The sequence below is a fragment of the Armigeres subalbatus genome, chromosome 2 (genome assembly GCF_024139115.2).
Source record: "Armigeres subalbatus isolate Guangzhou_Male chromosome 2, GZ_Asu_2, whole genome shotgun sequence".
In the NCBI taxonomy this organism is placed as follows: Eukaryota; Metazoa; Arthropoda; class Insecta; order Diptera; family Culicidae; genus Armigeres; species Armigeres subalbatus.
In genome coordinates this window covers 25758776-25779410 of record NC_085140.1, presented here as the reverse complement: position 1 = coordinate 25779410, position 20635 = coordinate 25758776, and the positions used below count along the sequence as shown (strand labels likewise).

Sequence of the window (20635 nt, the reverse complement as noted above, 5' to 3'; positions counted from 1 at the left end):
TCACAAACACTTGAGTCTTTGCCCCACAGTTGCATATCCCTTGCCACAATCATCCGTTTTTTGCAAGTTTGTCCAAAAAGCAAACTTAAACTTCGCAGGAACTACTCCTCGTGCCGTCGCCATGTAGAATTTTTGGCTAGGAAGCTGTCCGAAATTCATTTTGACGTAGGTTCCATCGTCGATGACAGGATTATCAACGTGGGTGTGCAGACTTTTTTCTCTCTTTTCGGCTTCCATCTGGAATAATTTTTAACACGCTGCACGAAACTTCGTGAAATTTATACCACAGCAAGTGTTCGCCTAGGTAGACAAACCGCTGTAAAAGAATTCTTGCAGCGGTCACTTTCCGTGCCACTGCAATACAATAAATGGTTCCGGATTCTAAATGGACATAGCTCTATTTGGTAAAAGTTCAAATTTTAGAAGGCATTTTTATGTGGTGTTCAGGATTTCAGTTCATGCTGATTCTGAGATTTATACAGTTTCAAATTACGCAGTATATATTTCCCGCAAAACACCTGACTCCAATGTAGAGATAAAAAATGTAGGTACTTCAAACCAGCGGCACAATAACTCAGAACACAGGATTGGTTATAATTTGGTCTGGACTCTGGAATGCCACAAAGAGGTTTTTTTAAGTGTGAATATTTGTTTCAATTGTATTGCCATCGTTCCAAATTTTGAGTAATTCCTAAATCTATTCATTCATAGCAACATTTACCAAAAGCTTCTGTCATACCAAAATACAAATACTGAACTATTGCATAACAGTGATATGTGGACCAAAGTTGGGATAAACTCAAAATTATAAAAATCATGGATGATTCAGTTCTCGTTTGAGTCATCGTAGGATTAATTGTTTTCTATATTGCTAAAAACGGTGGTTTGACGTTCCCCCATAGAAAAATATGTCTTTGAAAATGTTAACATTAAGATGTATTCAGATCTTTTACTTCATACGAAAAGGGACGAGCCACCATCGGGCTGAAAGTCTATAATAAAGCTTATAAAAAAGGCCTACGATCTTGGCACCAAATAATTTCGGAAGCTATTTGATTTTCGAGCAAGAGTAAAGCGATGCCATTTAGCATGAACAATCCAAGCCTGATGCTTTTAATTAAAATCATAAAAAGAGTTTGGTCGCGCATCATTAAGATTTAGAATGATTCAACCAACACTTTGGGGACTAGTTGAACTTACCAATAAGATCTGACTTTCCAAAAGACATCTAAAACTGCACAGAAAGAGGCCCAAAATGCGCAAAGTATGCTGCTTTCAAGGTACCAAACCATTTTACATTTTAACACTACTCACATGATAGCTGGAATCTCCCTCATCGTTGCAATATTTTTCCAAAAGCTCCTGAACGGTAGGTTCCTCGAATGAGCCCTCACTATCGTCGGCATCTCTTTCCGTGGCATTGCGCTTTCTGCAACCGGCTTGCTCCTCATCACGTGGTTTCGCCCGTGACGATCCATCCTTACCGGTTGCATCATCTTTAATCTCGCTCGAATCTTCCTGCTGGCTCTGGAAAGCAAAACATTTGAATTATTGCTGCGAAATTGGTTGATTAATTCGTCGATCTGTTACCAACGATCCATGACGGACGGCCTTCAGACATACGATGTGACGGAGCGGCAGGGCGATCCTTTGAAGCCAAGAAATTTGCGTCTCGTCGTTGTCCTCCGCTTGTCGTTCTGCTTGTTTGATACGCTGCAGCTTCTGGCCAACATGTTTGAGCGCCCGAAGCTTACGTCGCCGTGATTGCAGGAAGGATACCAACGTGCTTGGATAAACTGGCTGCTTCCCGACGAGTAGGGCAACGAAGGACAGAAATGCGCGGATCAACCTCAACGCGATCAGTGCTGGAAGAAAGAATATCCACGGCAGCGGCCGGATCAATGGGGGCGCCGAAATGTTGATTTTATTTGTATCTTCTTCGCTGGGCAAAGTCTGCGGTAAGCTCCATTTGGCCGTTTTCTCCACGACTGCCAGACAGGCGTCGAATCTACGGTACGCATAGCTGCCGACCCTAGTCGTCATCGCCAAGGCCGTATTGTCATACAGCAGGTCGACGAAAGCATTCTTAGATTGCACTGTCTCCTGAAAAACGAAATCATCCATTAGCAATGCATTGAACGCTTCGTGTTCACAGTAAACAACTGCGGTATCATCACATTCTTACCAGTTCTACATTAGACGAAGGCTGACGATTGCTCATCCTGGCGCGTGCACTTTCCACGGCGTTCCAATCTGAAATGAGGAGACATGCACGAATCGGGATTCAATTAATCACCTACTCAACTCGTGATGGATTTAACCCATCCGATCCTCGTCGCTATCGAAAGTGAGCCGCCCCAGCGGGACTGCACTTTGCTACCGGAGATTCTGAGCAATCTAATGAGTGATCATATCTGCCCAGACTAGTGGATGGACCCCGGTTCTACTCGAGTGTGGAGGAGGGATGCCCTTTCGAGCCAATTGATAACGACGCCGGGTGATTTGATTTTCTGAGCGGGTTCAGTTCAAAGTGTAAACAAGATGATTCGCGACTGGAGAGACGGCATTTCAGCCGTTGCACTGCTATACGTTTTTGTTGTGTGGGATGTAAGCTAATGAGGCTTTGGGAAGCTGATAAAGAGCGGAGATGGAACTAGCATTTTTTTATTGCCTTTCTGAAATCATTTGGAAAAGGTGCAGCTCGAGGAGCGTGTTTTAATATTGAGGAGAGTTTCGTACTGATAAGATTTGACATGTTTTCAGTGGTTTGACTCCGGTAAGATTGAGAATTATGTTTTCGTTTAATACACCTACAGGTAATCATCAGTTCTGGTTCAAACACTTACAGTTCACATGATTTCTACGTTAATTGAATAAATTGTTGTACTTCTATTACGTCATAAACGCATTTAAATATGCTTTCTTGGACATAAAATATGATGAAATACTACATTAGTTCGGGTAACATGGATTAGAGTTCATTTATTGAGATGGACCAACAAACTCGTAATTAAATATTTTTTAGACTTTGGAATTTTTATTTTGAGCCCTATTAATCTACAGGTTATGCTAAAAATATATCAAACTAGCTTGCGAAATCAAAACAAAAACAATTTTTTTATTTAAACGTAACGTAACCATATTTTTGAATGCAGATTTGCGCATCTGAAAGCGCAATGTATGCAAAAATCGCAATTTATGAAGACTTACACCCGATTCTTTTTTTACACGGGGGATGCGTTCCGTGTAAAAAAAGTTTTCAGTTCAAAATTTGAAAATCCGTGTAAAAAAAGTTTTATGATTTCTCGACGAATCATGGAAAATGGAGCAACTTTGCAAAAATTTTGTATGGTATTTTTTTTACACGGCCGTGTAAAAAAAATCCGTGTAAAAACAGAATCGGGTGTACATTCAAGAAAAACAGTTGCGGGGCGCATATACATCAGCATCGGGGAAAAGGATTTCGAAAGTGCTTATGTGTTTTGAAAAGGTTTAGGGGAAGAGCACCGGTTTCGGCCAACTTAGTGCCTAATTTCACCAACCCTGAAAAATACATATTTTTCCAAAATAATCGATCAGTTAAAAGCAGCGTTGAATCGCGAGGGATATATCTCTTGTTGAAACTAATAAAACCCCCCCTCCCAAATATTTTAAATATTTTTCAACCTTTTATTTCATTCCTAATTGATTAAATTATTGAAAATAGAAATGTAGATTCCGAACATTCGCCCTTCGTTGCTAAACCACTGAGCCGGAGTGAGTCTTTCCACTTTTACAAAACGTATCATCATATATACACCTACCTGAAAATCGTCACAGTTCACGATACAATCATTGCTTGAAGCTGTTAATCACCACACAACAATTCTAAACTCACGCACTTCAGTCCCACCTATTTGTTCGTTTCACCAGAACTTAAAAAAAAAACATTAGAAAACATTTAGAAATGTATCCTCAGATCGAACAAAACCTCGACCTAAGAACTCCTAGCCGCACCGGGCTGCCAAAAGGCCAGGAGCCTTCATCGTTAATAGGTAAACTGTCTATTATGTTGACGCTATCATGTAATTTATAATTCTCTGGATTTCAAAAAGTGGAAAAATATAGTTTTTAAGTGTTTGGAAGGATTTTGGATGAGTGAATATATCTTTTCAACCAAATAAAAATTATTGCGAATAATACTATCTGGCATCATGTTGCCGTAGAATGAGCATATTTTTGTTTACGTCGCATTTTCTACTGTCCGAGAGAGAATAGGAGTAAGATATTGAGAGATTGAGTAACATTTTGCTTAGGCCGGGAACAGGTTTGAAGTGTGCCGGAAATACAATCGCTATCACTGAAATGAATGCTGCACCTCGTTAGTTTGAATTAAATAAAAGATTCTTCAATCGATGTTTAGAAAGAATAGCTATTTTTTAAGCACAAGTGAACCCCATTGCAGTAGGGCCCACAAAATTCAGGAAAAGTTGCTTCCTGTCATAAATATGCATTAAATATAAGGGTATGCGATAACACACTTTTTCATAACGAAACAAAATTTAAAATTTCTATGTTGATTTGAAACGAAATAAAGATTTACTTTCGGGACTTCGAAACGATACGAAATCAAGGTCCGTTTAATTCGAAATTTTACGAAACGAAACGAAATTTTAATTTTTTTTCCGCGGAATTTTTATAGAATTGGTTTTACATTATTTACGTTGATGTCAAATAACTGCTTTGCGACCACTAGAGTAATAGTAACAAAAGAAACAGTCTGCGATAAATTGCCGCATTCCCGTTTATATACCATTTGCGATAAGGTAATACCCCAGCATTTGTGCCACATTCAAAGGAATTCATCGTGGAGTGTGCTGTGGAGATTTTATTTTTCATCTAGGTAGTGCGATACCTATTTATACACCCTTAAATGAATATTTTCATCTCGGTAAAATAAATTGACGAACATGGTCGTAAAAGCTTATTTCAACTGATATCTCGTCAATAAATATGACGTTTACATAAGCTACTGAAACTTGGCAATCAAGTTTGCCATCGTCGTCGGTAGTTCGGAGTTTGACTGAGTTTCGGCAAACCCATCTGTCAAACATTGGAGCTCTAGCGTGCTCTGTAAAAAACACGGACATGACTTTGATTATTTCCAATGTTAAAATCGACGTAAAATGTGTGAATTTTGAACAGATTATAGTGTCCCGCCCGTACAGAAAAAAAATTAAATCAGAATGAATACTTACCAAAAAAATAAATATGAAAATTCTATTTTTCCATTGCTTTTGCTTTGCTTCACGTGTTTTTTACAGAGCTTCAATGTTGGCAGATGGGTTTGCCGAAACTCAGTCAAACTCCGCACGGTGTGTCAATGGGGAAACATTATTTTTCAAAAATCAGTATCTCTGAAACACCCACCACGTGAAAGTAGATGATCTTCTCTTTCATATAGTGGGTAAACTAAAATGTTCTATCGGAGGATCTAGAACAATTTTCATTTTATTCACTATTTTTGGTGCAAATTCCACAGAAATCTCAAATGATAGATTTAACCCCCCCCCTTTTGAATGGAAAAATGACGCCCGGTAAAACATTTTAAAAATGCACCTACGTGAAAGAGAAAAACCTATACTTTCGTGTAGTGAGTGTTTTAGAGGTACTGATTTTTTGAAAATAAGCCTCTTCGGACAAACACACCGTGACCGAACTACCGATGATGATGGCAAACTTTACTGCCGAGTTTCAGTAACTTATGTAAACGTCATATTTTTTGACGAGATATTAGTTAAAATAAGCTTTTACGACCATGTTCTTTCAAGATATAAGCTTTTAAGTGTGATGGCTGCCTTTCTCTCTGGAAATTCTGTTCACTTTGGTAGGCAAATCAGGTTTGATTTATATAATATATAGCATAGCATTTCATATAATTTTTCAAACTAAAATTACCAAAAATCAAATCTACGTTCGTATTGATTATGGCTTTTTATTTCTGTTCTGATTCATCTGAAAATAAATAAAAATAATTATTCACTGAATTTCGGCAAATCCCTTTACCGAATTGATCGGCAACGCACTACCGAACATCACGGTAAATTTTGACAGCTGGGTGGTGTCGAACAATCGGTTATTCGAACTTTCACCGAGATATCAGCTGTTGGATTCTCGGCAATTTATTTTGCCGGCCTCGGCGAAAGAAATTAAGTGTGTGACCGACTAGGAAGGCAAAACAAGATTATAACATAATTGTAACAACATTAGTTATTTATAACAACCGTTGATATAATCGAGTTGTGATAAATTGTTATCTCATTTTTTCTTAACAAAATTATAACAGAATTAGTTATGTTTCTTTTGTTAGAAAATTTGTTAGAAAATTTAGTTATTTTTGCAACATCCTGAACCAAGTTTATAACAGCCTTTGTCAGAAAAACTGTTGAACGCAGTAAAACAATATGATATAAATTTGTTATTCTCTCCTGATTGGGATATCTACATCTGCCAGGCGTATACGCAGGTAAAGAGTTGTAAAAAGCATACATTCGTTCACTAAAAGAACCCTCTGCATTTTTCTAAAATGCACAAAGATATGTATTTCAGATTTTATTTCGGAAATGTGATTGCGAATTTTTTACGTCAACAGTTTTCCAGGTATGAAGAAATTATTTCTTTCTCATACAAAAAGTTGCACCAAAAGGCTAGCATTTCCTTTCCAATTCTACCTTTTTATAGCAAGCTCGGAGACCCACAGTATATACATTCAGCTCGACGATCTGCTATTCGAAGCAGACATTAATTTTTTAACTTCGTGTTCTCCAGCTAGCATCAACAGCGTGACCAGCATAAACACGATCGATCGCGCACTGATAACATAAATTTACTGCTCTGCGAGGCAGAATTGTTTTAATTCGCGTTTTCCCGGAATAGCTGCACGAGCATGACTAGCATGATCGATATTGTGCAAATAGTCAAAACATATCACAAAATTTGAATTTATTTATATATTGACTGTTGTGTGTGGTATCTTCAAACCTCTTAACTTTTTATACTTACTTTTTGTTCTTACGTGTGGCCTTCTCAACTTTTAAGCGGCGCACACCCATGCGCTTAAACCTGGTTTGAGGCCTAAGCGGCATTGAAGAAATCGGCCTTACATAAGAAACAGGCGCTCTAAAAAATACTCCATAAGGGCCCTAAATCCGCACCATGGCTTTGCCTTTTTGTCAAAATCATACTGATCTGATTCATATCTGATTACATTTACATTATGAGCCTGTCATCTTAAATATTGTGTCGGATCACTTTTGAAAAAATAGGATAGAATAGTTAAAGATGATTTTTGTTTTTTGTTAGACATTTCTAACAATACACTGAAGACGTTTTATAGAAGAAAACTAAATACGTATTTATCGACTCAGAATGGGATTATGTAGTAAGCGTTAATAGATAAATTTGTATAACATTATGTTGTGAAAACAGCTTTATGATTTTGTTCAGCGGCGCAGCCAATTTTTTTTTATGATAAACGACCATTCGAGGCAGTATGGTTTAAGTTTAAATTTGTTTCGAAATTCCGCGGAATTCCGTTAAATTTCGTTAAAAGCTAGTTTTTTCTAGCGAAATTTTTGTAATTTTACGAAACGAAACGAAATCAAGAAATCAAATTTCGCCATGCTCAAATTTCGCGAAATTCCGCGGAATTTCGTTTCGAACCACCGCTCCATATAAATAAAAAATCTTTTGTATGAAAAAATCTTACAAGGGGGAAGGGGGTTTCGAAAAAACCCAGAAAAATTGCTTACGTAATAAGTGTACGATCCCTATCCAGATGGAGAATACCAGACATTTTGTACGCGTACCCAAGAGAATTAGATTGAGCATTAGCCAGCGCATGACCACTAAAAAATCAGTTCGCGAGAAGTGCGATGTGGATGAATTTTCAGTATTTGTTCGTATATATAAAAGAAGACATTTTGCAAATTTTCAGATTTTTTCATTGAGGGGAAATGTGGTAAAACGACGCTTCAAAAATAATGTAAAAAAGCTAAACTTAAGCGGTGACTAAACCAATTTTGTTTAAATTTTGCACGCTTTTTCTACTCAATTAGTACTTTATACCAAGTGGTTAATATGGTTATGCAATTGTTTACTTTAGGAGAAAATGAGCTTTGCTAAATACTAAACTGAGCCAACAAATCGAAGTAGTTGCATACGCTGCCTGATTTTATATGAAGTTAATATGGGGTTTGTGGAGTTTATTCTGACTGTAGGCACGCGGGAGCCACTTTGGACACCTTCTGCTATTTGATGGTTCACTGCATGTGGCTATCGACACATTATCCGATTGCGGTGATTGTTAATAATGGGACTGTCAGTTTTGGTTCACATTGGGCCTACTTCGATGGTTTCGAAGTAATTAAATATTTACTTTAGAAAACGGCAGATGCTGTTTCACTGCCACACAGAGTTTTCTGCCCAAATGCATACAAAAATACACCTCCTTCACTATTTCGTTCTGTGAATTGATTTGAAAAGTCCGATTGGCAACAGATTGGCTGGGCATGCAGTTGGCATATCAAAGAACTATTTCACAAAGCACTATGCATTGGCGGCGCCAACAATAGTAATTTATCGCAAGAACGTTACACTTTCAGATCTGTAGCGCACTTGCGACGTTTGATGGTCCATCTCCGGCTACACCAGTGACACTATGCGATGATTAAATGAAATTTTGTTTACCCACCTAGTTATCGGCTGATTTATTAGAAGTTAGGTTGTGTACTTTGGAGTTTTGTAGATTACCATGAAAACGTGCGCATGTTATCAAAGGCGGCTGCGATATGTGTTGTGGTGCGCGTATGTTTACATACTTTTAAACGCCCGCAAAATCACACTCCGCTGGAATCTTTAATTGCATGCGCGTGTTTTTTTGACAGATTTTGTTATTTTATAGAGTGTTGCTTATAGAAATGGTTTTAAATCCTTATTTATTGCAAGCCTAGCCACTTCTAGCTAATTTTAGTAGTGAACCCGACCGGGTAAAAGGATCTTTATTCAAAGTGACATCACTGTGATCTACCAACATCCACCACGTGGGCAGTACAATTTTATATGTTAAGCATGAGACATGATGTGTCGATCATAGTAGTCATTAACAGAATCAATTACTCAGCGGGACTACTATGCGTAGGAATCCGCAAGCAAGTGTTATATTTCTCGGCATAACTGTCCCACTGAACTATTTAAATATAATAAGGTCGCATATTATGTTTCTGATCTGAAACCTTGAATGAAATCATTAGAATGGAGGTCACCCAAAAGTATAGTGATGTAATCTTCTCGAATTATATACTCGTATGAGGTCCGGAGCAAAAATTGTAGTTTTGTTTCAAATGCGTTTTCCTCACTTACATTTTTTTAAATTTGGTACAAGTATGCGCAGAACGGCAGTGCAACTGTTCATCAGACCCCTCAACAGACAACTGATTTCAGACAAGGAATCTTCTGTTTGGACAAGCAAGGAAGAAGAGAAGTTTTTGCGTGTCAAGTCTTTGGTAGCAGATACTTGTTCCTTGCAGTATTAAGGCTCCCCCAGACCTAAGCGATTTCATCGTCGCGACGGCGACAACTAGTCGCCGCTATTCTATCGTTGGGTCGCTGCAGGCAATGTTCTATTTATTTACGCTTCCATATTAAAGGCGACAGAATCGCTGTCGCCAAGCGATAGAATCGCGTCGTGACTGTCGCATCGCGTGTGTTTGGGGGAACCTTTATGATGTTACTCAACTCCTGATAAACGAGTGTGATGCAAGTTCTTTTGGCTTGGGCACAGCTATTTTACAATCTCTCGGAGTAACAAGACGGCTATGCGTCTTGTACCTTAACGTCAACAGGGAAGAATTCCGTACAAATAGAAAAAGAACTTCTTGCCATTCTCTCCTTGTCGTTCGATTCGATCAACTTATTGGGAGTAACTCGGGGACGATCGTGAGGACAGACCATAAACCGTTTGTGAACGTGTTTAGAAAACCTACGTCGTTACAAATGGGAGATTCAGTTTGTTAAAGGAAAACAAAACGGGGTAGCTGATGCCATCTCCCAAGCTCCACTAGATGATTCATTTCCAGGGTTTGCAGAAATCGCTCTCAATAGATCTGCAAGAAAAACCTTCCTCGTCATGGAAAGCCACAGCTGGTGATCACAGACAATGGAACCAATTTTGTGAATGAGGAATGGAGACAGTTTGCGTTTGAATGGAAGTTTCAGCATTCCAAGTCAGACATCCATCACCAGCAAGCTAATGGAAAATCCGATGCGGCGGTCAAAATTGTGGAGAGATTGTTAAAGAAGTCAGTATAATCGGCCGTTGATATTTGATACAGTCAAACCTCCATGAGTCGATGTTCTATGACTCGATATCGACTCATGGAAGCAAATTATGCCATAGTAAAAAATATTTTTTAGGTTGCTGTGATGGTTTCTTCAAACAGCTTTCCAAGAATTTTCTATTCCACATCTCGATATTTCCATGAGTCGATGGTCCCTTCAGTATCGACTCATGGAGGTTTTACTGTATGGTCTGTTACACTGGCGTTACAATTCGAATCCAGCCCTGCAGCCCGCTTATTCTCACGTAGTACACGATGAGGACTGCCAACATATTTTGATAATCTGAAGCCGAATCCTGTTCAAAATGTACCCAACAGTATCGAAGAAACGTGGCGTAGTCAAATATCATTATTTATAAATGTATCAGTGCTGGAAACAAGATCACCGGTCTATGTGCTGTTACATCCCGAATTGAGCAAAAAAACACTTGACTTCAGGTACGGTTACCAATAAGATAAACGAGCGCTCTTATCTGGTTAAAAGAGATGTCCTACACAATTGGCAAAAATCTGCTTTTCTATTTATTACAATTTTCTTCAATTAAATTTAATTCATTCAATGAGTGAAACTAATGGATGGATATTTGAGTTTTCGAATACGCACTAACGCGCGCACAGCAAATACGCTGACGTGTATTACACGCTTTACTGTGCGCGCGCCCGCGTGCTACAGGCGTGTATTATTTTGACAGATCGAGGTGACATTTAGAGCAGATTTTTTTGTCAACTTTGTAAGATATCTCTGCTGGTGAACGTGGAGGGAACCAGGGGGGAGTAAGCCTGTCATCCACGAACAAATCAAGCCTACCTAAAGATGTATTATCCGGGCCTCGCCGCTTGGGAAAGGCGGGCCACCCTGGGCCACCCCGCTTGGCAAGTGTAACATTTTTCGAACTGGAATCTTGTAGGATATTGGTCAACCTACACTACTGCTGACTAACAAAAAAAATGTGGGATTGTTTATTTACATTTGCTTCATACTCGTATCTCGCCGTCGTCTGAACAATGTACATCATCTCCAGCAAAAGAATCAAACATTCCACCGGAAATACCAAAAGAGGCAATAGTTAAAGTTAAGCCATCTGTACTAGACGAAATCGTTTTAAATCAGCTTTCCACTGGAGGAGCGAGTTACCAGTCGGATTGAATATCATGGAGACTCCAACTTGCTGGACTCCAATAAAAACATCAACTAGACCAGAATGGTAAGAAAATTATTTTGATAAGAAAATTATTTTGAGCTTTTTAGTGGAATGTTTTCACCTGTCATAAGACGAGTTTATACAATCCCATTGAATTCCACCACTTAATTGTATCTTGATTTTGAGCTTTTTGGTGGAATGTATTCACTTGTCATAAGACGAGTTTGTACAATCCCCTTTAATTCCACCACTTAATTGTATCTTGACAGATACGTATTTCGACCTCGACCTGGTCTACACTAGAAATACTAGAATAAGAGATCGGCAAAGACGCCATCTTGTTTCCAATCGAACCATCAAAAGCGGTTCCATTTCGACTTGTTTACTTTTTGCTCCCATAAGAAGCAAGCAAAAAGTTCAAGTGCTGCCAGTATTATTTTCACGATTTCATGCATTTTCATACGTTGCCATTTCGTCAGTTTTTCACTCCGCCGGTCTCTGGTTATAGGGTTGCTAGTCTACACTTGTCATGAGACAAGTTGTGGTCGAAATACGTATCTTCAAAGATAACAAAACGTAGTGGAATTAAATGGAGAGTACTAAACTCGTTTTAGACGGTTGAATACATTCCACTAAAAAGAGCTTAAAATTTTTTTTCTGAAGTCTTTTCAGTTTTCTCATACAATTCTGTGCAATTTATGATGTCGGATGAGCGATATCATGCACTATTCGACGTAAGTCTTTACTAGCAAATGTTCCTTGTTCTATGACCACCAGATGACTCATCATAATCAAGCGTTTTGGAGCCTTTTTCGATTATATCGAATAACTAGTTTTCATTTTTTCATTTTTCGTCTTATCTAACGAAAAATCCCGAACAATTAATTACTTGAAAAACATTTTATGCCACCCTTGAAAACGCCTACAAAAAAGTGAGAGGATCATTGCTATATTTTATCTCTCCATCATCTAATATTGTTTGTTTGTTTTTCGTTTTATTTATTGTTTTTTACATCTCGAAGTTCTATATTTCGATATTTCTCTCTATGTCGATATCTCTATCTCTATGTGTTTTGATCATATTTTGTTCTAGATTCACTCTCTTGTAGATATGTTCAAATGTTTTAGGCTACTAGACCATCTTTGGACGAACACATCAACAACAAGAATGACATTTGTTTTATTGTCTTTTTTCATAGCAATGAGCTTTTTTGAATCCAAAATTTAACTCAATAGTAGGTAGTTTTGTCACTCTCTCTTTTGAATGTAATTTTGAACAAAGAGAGCTCCATCGACTCAACGTGTGCTGTTCCGTGGAAGAAGCCAAATTTGAGTTGTTTTCACCAGTGAGTGAAAATAACATCTATTTGAATTGGTGAAACCTCATAGTGGGTGAAAATTCAACACGGGAGTAAAGGTACTCAACGATTTTTTTCGCATTGTACTTATTTTTTAAGCATATGCGGTATTTCGAAAAATTTCGTTTCAGGTGGTTCGAAACGAAATTCCGCGGAATTTGGGCATGGCGAAATCTGATTTCTTGATTTCGTTTCGTTTCGTAAAATTACAAAAATTTCGCTAGAAAAAACTAGCTTCTAACGAAATTTAACGGAATTTCGCGGAATTTCGAAACAAATTCAAACTTGAACCATCAGGTATCAGGTATCAGAACGTCGGATCCAGGGGCATGTTCACCTCAATTCTCATCACGCACCTGACGGAAAAGGAAGTGAACAAAAAGGAAAGGAATATGGATGGGAGAGAAATGGGAAGTTTGGGAAGGGTACCCTTGAAGAGGGCATACAACGTATACAACACGTACAAAAGCTCATAGCTGCTTACCACAACGGGTTATGAACAACAGAATACTTTGAAGGTTCAGGTTTCTGTAGTCAATTTCACTTAGTAAGTGTTTACCAAATATTTGGAAACGCAGTTGCGCATTAACTGGGCAGTTACATATCAGATGATAAGAAGTTCCATAATCGGATTCACAACCATCACAGACAAAAGATTCAACACGTTGAATATTTGCCATGTGATAGTCGAGTCGGCAGTGACCTGTCAAGGCCTGAACTAAGACACTGCAATTCTGTTTAGACAGATTAGCTAAATAGTTAGCTACTACCGGAGATGGCTCTCGGATATACAATTTTGTTTGTCGACATGAATCCAAACTACTCCAATACCGTTTGTGCTGAGTGGAAGCCCAAGAGCTAAACAAACGCTTCACCCAACACTTAGATATTGGAATAGCTGGCTCAGGACCAAAAAAGTCTTGTGATGCTCCAGTGCGAGCTAACTCGTCAGCCAATTCGTTTCCAGCTATGGAAGAATGGCCAGGTACCCATATAAGGTGTAAAGTATTAACTGAATTCAGTTCCTCTATTTGAGTTCGACATGCGATTACTAACTTCGCCCTTGAGTTGGCCGAAGCGAGGGCTTTGATAGCTACTCGACTATCTGAACAGAAGTATATTACTTTGCCCATTATGTGTTTCTGCAGTGCGGATTGCACTCCACACATAATGGCAAATATTTCCGCTTGAAAGACAGTGCAGTGTCTACCCAGTGAGTGGGACTGTTCCAATCTTAGCTCACGCGAGTAGACACCTGCACCCGCTCTACCTTCGAAGAGGGAGCCGTCAGTATAACAAACAATGCTGTCCGACATACTTCTCTCCAAATAGCCAGATGTCCACTCATCCCGCGAGGGGAATTGTGTTGAAAATGTCCTATAAGGAAAACTACTAGCAAGCGTGAGATCACTTGGAGCGATGACTGTTCTGTCCCAATCAACCATGAGTTGTATCAACGATGTGTGTGTAGAACTGCGGTTTACAGGATTCTCTTCCATGAAACCGAGAACCCATAATCGATAAGTATAAGAAAGTGCTTCTTGTTTGAGATGTATGTGTAGTGGGACAACGTCGAAGAGAACCTCGAGAGCAGCCGTGGGAGTCGAAGAGAACGCACCAGTCATTGCCATTAGGCACATTCTTTGAAGATGGCCTAATTTAGACTGAATTGTCCTCACTTCACCCTTTTGCCACCACACAAGACATCCATAAGCCAAAATTGGTCGTACAACTGTTGTGTAAATCCATTTGATATATTTAGGTTTAAGACCCCAAGTTTTACCAAAAGTTCGTCGGCATTGGCTGAAAGCCATACACGCCTTTTTGACTCTGAACTCAATGTTAGGAGTCCAGGAGAGCTTGGAATCAAGAATTAGTCCCGAATACTTTACCTGATCCGTTACATTGATTTCAGAGTCAAAAAGATGTAATGGGCCATACCATACTTTATATTATCAAAAAATTTGGCTGCGCCGCTGAACAAAATCATAAAAAACAGTCTGTCTCTTATAGCAATGAGTGTCAACCCTAGCAGCTCCAAATTGAGCCGATTAAATCTTTACTGCAATCAATAGCTTTCATGTCGTTCTGTTGATTGCACTATTCAAATTAATTCATGAAAAAAATGTAGGTCCTTTTGAAAAGTAAACCGAGATTTGGTAATGCAGCTACTCAAATGGGATCAAATTCAAAAATGTGATTACTATAAGGACGTGACCAGCATCGTTATTGGTCATGAATTGGACACTTCGAAGCAAGTAGGGAGTGAGTGCTAGTAATGGACCCCTTAACGACGGAAACTTACTTCAATCGCTTCGCTAGAGTAAGACTCATGACAAATTGCCATTCTGTAGCACTAGATGACAAGCAACAGGTATCAGCATCGCGTTGCGTACATAACACATGGTAAAACATTAATTTTTACTACTGAAATATGTATTTTAAAATTATGTAGCCAGGTTGCCTATTATGCCCACTCCGGGTTTATAATACGCTACATAGAGTTTGTTTACATACGTATTATGGTCCCCCCATTTGATTTACATGTTTCATGTCCACATGTTCCTGTTGCCTATTATGGAACCCCCTTCTAGTGCTAGTAATGGACCTTTTGGTGCGTTTAAATTCATAAATTAGTTAATATAATCAAATTTCAGTCTTCCAATTGTATCGAACTACTACCCTGACAAGTGAAGCAACTTTATCCTATGGAAGTTTGCAGGAAATTGTAGATTCAAGTGTAAACTCTCGGCTTTTGTTCATGGGGTCCATTATACGCACGGGGTCCATTACTAGCTCTCACTCCCTACAATGAGATTTTTTTTATGCCAAGAAGATTATTCAATTGGTAAGCTCTGCATATTCGCTGTTTCTCGGCCAACCATGATTAGCAACTACGATGTGTACAATTAATCAAGCTAAGCTTAGCTATTTTTTACTATTTGCACAATATGTAAGGAACATTGCGGAGTCGTGGGCTTTTTGCATGCCTCATATGCACACACATATACAAGGACAAACATACAACAATTTCTATATTTTTACATACTTACTGATATAAAACTGAACTGATAAAAAAATGATCAAATTCAGGACCACTCGCTCCACGATGAATTAATTTGAAAGCGACAAAAATGCTGGGGTATCGCCTTATCGCCAATAGTATATAAACGGGAACGCGGCAATTTATCACATACTGCTTCTTCTGTAATTATAGCTCTATTGGTTGCAAAACAGATATTTAGCTTCGAAATTGCGTATATATGATGTAAAACCAACTCAAAAAAAATTCCGCGGAAAGAAATTAAAATTTCGTTTCGTTCCGTAAGATTTCGAATTTAATGGACCTTGATTTCGTATCGTTTCGAAATCTCGGAAGTAAATCTATATTTCGTTTCGATTCGTTTCGAATCAACATAGACATTTTAAATTTCGTTTCGTTTCGTTTCGTTATGAAAAAGTGTGTTATCGCATACCCTTATTATTTTTGGCTTCTTCAACGCAAGGGCGGATTTGAGTGAAAGGAACCGTAAATTGAGTTGTTTCTCGGTAACGTGCACACGGTTAGAAAAAAGTACTTAATTTTAGGTACTTTTTTCTCTTGCATCTCTCTCCCTCTTCCCTTTGTTGTCATAAAATGAAGAGCAAAACCACTCAACAGTAAAGTGTGGGAACTCAACGTTAAGTAATCCATGTTTACAAAAGTTGAATAAAATTTACCTAACTTTTGGTTAGTTTCTATTTAAAATTGAGTCTACTTACTTTACTTAATATTAAGTGAATTTTCACTAATTTCAAGAAGAAATGACTTAATTTTGAGTTCCCACACTAAACCCCCGAGAAAAGTACCTAATATAAGGTACTTTTTTCTAACCGTGCACATCAAAAATGCCCCTTCAACCTTTATTACTACTACTAGTATTGAGTACACTTCTGTTTTTTGTGACCTATTGTTGCCAGAGCTTGAAATAATCGAATATTTTTGGTAAAGCCAATCGGCCTTCTTTGTCACCCTCACTTCGTACATATTCATATTCTGCTGAACATTGACAATTTCCGATTAAATTTCAGTCAGTGAGTATTTATTTAGATTTCGTAAACTAATAAATTACTGTAAAACTAAACACTTAAATGGTGATTTCAACAACTACGCACATAGATCTGACCCCGATGTTGAACTGAGGGACAATTTTAGTGCGAAAAGTCAACATAATCAAGGCCAATTATGTTTTCTTTAAACGCAGTGACAATTCTAAGTACCAATCAAATGAATGAATATGTGAAGAAGAAAACTGATGTCGAATTCGTTTTTAAACCTGGGTCAGTGCCAACCTGAACCCTGAATAAAAAAAACATTTTCAGTTCCATTTGTCATTGGATAGGTTTGTGCGTAGCATCGTGTTTGTTTTGATTTGAAACATATGACATCCAGTGCAGTAGTAGTGCGTTGGCCTTGACTAATCAGATCATGATAAATAAAAAAAGTGCGTGAACAGTTTTTGCGGATAATGGAATTTACTTTTGGGCGGCGTATATATGTATTTAATTATTTATATTCTATAATGCTGTGCACATTTTTATACAAAGAATTCCGTATAGAATTCATGTAAAGGAGTTCCTTGTGGATTTTTTTCCGGAAGTTCCATGAAGGATTCCTAAGAAAGTTCCTTGAAGGATTCATCCGAATGTTGCTTCAGGAATTCATCCGAAAGTTCATTAGGAATTCCTCCACTAATTCATCCAGGAATTTCTTCGAAAAATTTCCTGCTTCCTGGAGGAGCTTTCGTAAGAATTTCTGTTTTAGCTTCCGGTGAAACTCCTGAAGGACTTCCGGGGGAATTCCTGGAGGATTTTGCGGAAGATTTCTTGGAAGAACTTCCGGCAGAACTCCTCCAAGAACTTCCAGAAGAGCTCCTTCCCTTCCAGAGGAATTCCTCAAGGAACTTCCGGAGGAATTCCTCAATAAACTTCCAGAGGAGTTCCTAAAGGATCTTCCGGAGGAATCCATCAAGGAACTTCCGGGGGAATTCCTTAAAGACCTTCAGGAGGAATTCCTCACTTAACTTTCAGAGGCGTTCATAAATGATCTTCCGGAGGAATCCCTCAAAAAACTTCCGGAGGAATTCCTCAAGGAACTTCCGGAGGAATTCCTCAAAAAACTTTCAGAGGAGTTCCTCCAAATTAATTCCTGGAGCAACTTTCAAAGAAAACCCTGGAACAGTATTCAAAGATATTCCTAGAAGATTTTCAAAGGAATTCATCTCGAAGGGATCTCTTGGAAAAAAATATGGAGGAATGCCTGAAAGATATCGCCAATGAATGCATACAAGAATTCAAAAAAGAATTACTGGAATTAAATTCTGAAACGCACGAAAGAGTTTTTGGAATAATTTCAAAAGAAATTCTGCATATTATTTAAGAAAGAATTCTATTCGGTATTCCTCAAATATATTTGTCTGACAATTCTTAGCGGATTTTGTGAACGGGTTTCAAGGGGAATTCCCAAAATAATTCCATCCACCGACCTAATTTAGGATACAATCTGTGAGGAAAACCCTGAATGAACGTAAGAATAACTTCCCTAACAATTGTTTTTAAAACTGAATCTAGACAACAGTACCGGATTAATTTCATTTAAAACTACAATAACATATATAACGAAATTCCTGAAAAAAATTTCAACGCACATTTTATTTGAATAACAGACAGTTTCGTTTTTCCCTTCTGCTTGTTTATTCCGCCCAGTCCCACCCACTGATATGGTTTTGACAGTTGAAGTACATTTGGTGAACCCGGTGCGAAGTATTGGTGAACCCGGTGCGAAACCATGAAACAACACAGTGCGAACCCGACAGCTTTGGGGTTGGAACTAGTGCGAACCTAGTTCCAACCTGAGCGAATAAAAAAACACTTTGACAGCACTTAGGTTGGAACTGGTTCCAACGTAGGTTGGAACTTTTCAAAAACGAATTCGACATGAGTAAGTCATTCTATGTTTTGAATAGTCATGCGACGTTTGTCAATATTCGTCCCGAAGTTGCTTCGTGAAGGTGATTATTTTATGTTGTGATTGTTGCTAATAATTCCCTTTGATGTAATTGTCTGTAATTACCTGAGATCGAGCCATTTGAAGTTGTTAAGATTCGTCTCTGCAGTTTAATGGTTAAGAGAAAATCGCTTGTAATAGGGTTTAAGTTCCGATAGTCGTGGGTATTCCTATACATAGTTGTGGTAGCATAGATTTTAGAGAATTAGCCAATTAATCGCAACAACCCACCGTACGGTCAGTTAGTTGACCTGTCAAAATACAATAGAGACAAAAACTACACTGGAATTCCTCCTAAATTGGTAAATTATCTTAAAAGAAGCTTATCTATTTTCCTCCCTTGCGCCTATAGTTGCGGTAGTGTTTCAATACTTGCGAATCTCATATAAGACCTATGGAATTCGCAAATATAGGAACACGAATATCTAAATACCTCAACTATTAGAATACTGCACCAATAATTGGAGGAATGATTTCAGGAAACAATAATGAAATTTGTTGTAGTTACGATACGTTCCATATGGAACAGAGTTATTGATCTTTTGAATGCACTCTCAAGGTAAGGAACATGAAGTATACACAGCTACTTTATTTTACCGAAATCGGTAAAATTTTACTGAGTTTTTGGACTACGGTTCGCCCAGTAATTTCAACAGCAATATTTTACATTACCGAGATGTCAGCATAAACGAGAAATGTCAAATAAACATTACAATCGGTAATAAAGGTAGTTTGTTTATGTGAACATAACTGAGTTAGTCAGTAAATGAGGAATTATTTTTTGGAAAATATTTTACTGATTGGACAGTATATCTAATCAATACGCCTTCGCATAAAATATAAGTATGGAGAAATTTCAAATATTTTGTAATAAATTCTGCTAGATTGGGTACATTGATAGATCGATACATTGTAAAGTTGAGCGTTTCTGCCGTTTCTGATCATCACCTTTCTGATCGGAATCATCTGCCACTACTTTTTGATATTGATTTCATCCCCGAAAAAGGTTGAATTGACACAGATTCAAGACAGTCAGGTAATGATCCGCACGCGGCTTCTCCGTGAGAACGGCAAATTCCTCATCCGGCAGTCGTTCGCTATGAGACGGAATTACATCAATAATAAGGAAACGGGTTATTTCAAGACACAGGTTCGTGACGACGAAGGTTCCATTCCCGCGGGCGCTGCGCTCCAACCCGATGCTGCAGCGGGGTATCGAATTGGTCTGAGTATCATCCGCGTCATGGTACTTTTTTAACGTGTTCGGCCTGAAAAGCATCTATACATTCTACACACTGGTTCTGGGAGAGAACAATAGCACTGTTCAGACGCAAACCATGCAAAACTATAGATGTCCAGAGCAGCAGTAGCCATGCCGCAGGATCTCAAAGCCGCCTTCAAAGCAGAGTGAGAAGCGCTCGAAATCACCGAGCATCAGAATGCTCTGACGAATATTGAAACGGAGATACTGATGGCGGCCCGTGGCGTGTCCCCGTCGTATGCTGTCTACCACAGCCGAGAGGAGGCTGCTCTTACAAACTATAGAATCGATTATAGATTCTTTTTCACTTTAGATATCGTCAAATTAAAGTAAGTAAGTAAATATCGTCAGATTAAACTTGTGTCTGACGAAATATTTTACGAAGTGGTAAATAACCAAAACAACAACAAAGGGCTCTACAATTTTTGTTCAGTATTTTGCTAATGACTAGT

General features: G+C 38.4%; 1 protein-coding gene and 1 pseudogene across 1 annotated transcript in view; one reads left to right on the top strand and one right to left on the bottom strand.

Moving 5' to 3' along the window:
• LOC134218291 (uncharacterized) overlaps positions 1 to 20635 on the bottom strand; it is a 37219-nt gene that overhangs the window by 13012 nt on the left and 3572 nt on the right. The window contains exons 2-4 of the mRNA XM_062697226.1: positions 2186 to 2253; positions 1591 to 2103; positions 1315 to 1527 (exon numbers count right to left, since the gene is read on the bottom strand). Of these exons, the coding sequence (XP_062553210.1) occupies positions 1315 to 1527; positions 1591 to 2103; positions 2186 to 2221 (762 nt within the window). The 5' untranslated portion in view covers positions 2222 to 2253. The remainder of the gene's footprint in view (positions 1 to 1314; positions 1528 to 1590; positions 2104 to 2185; positions 2254 to 20635) is intronic.
• On the top strand, positions 3947 to 20516 carry LOC134208875 (ER membrane protein complex subunit 3-like; annotated as a pseudogene).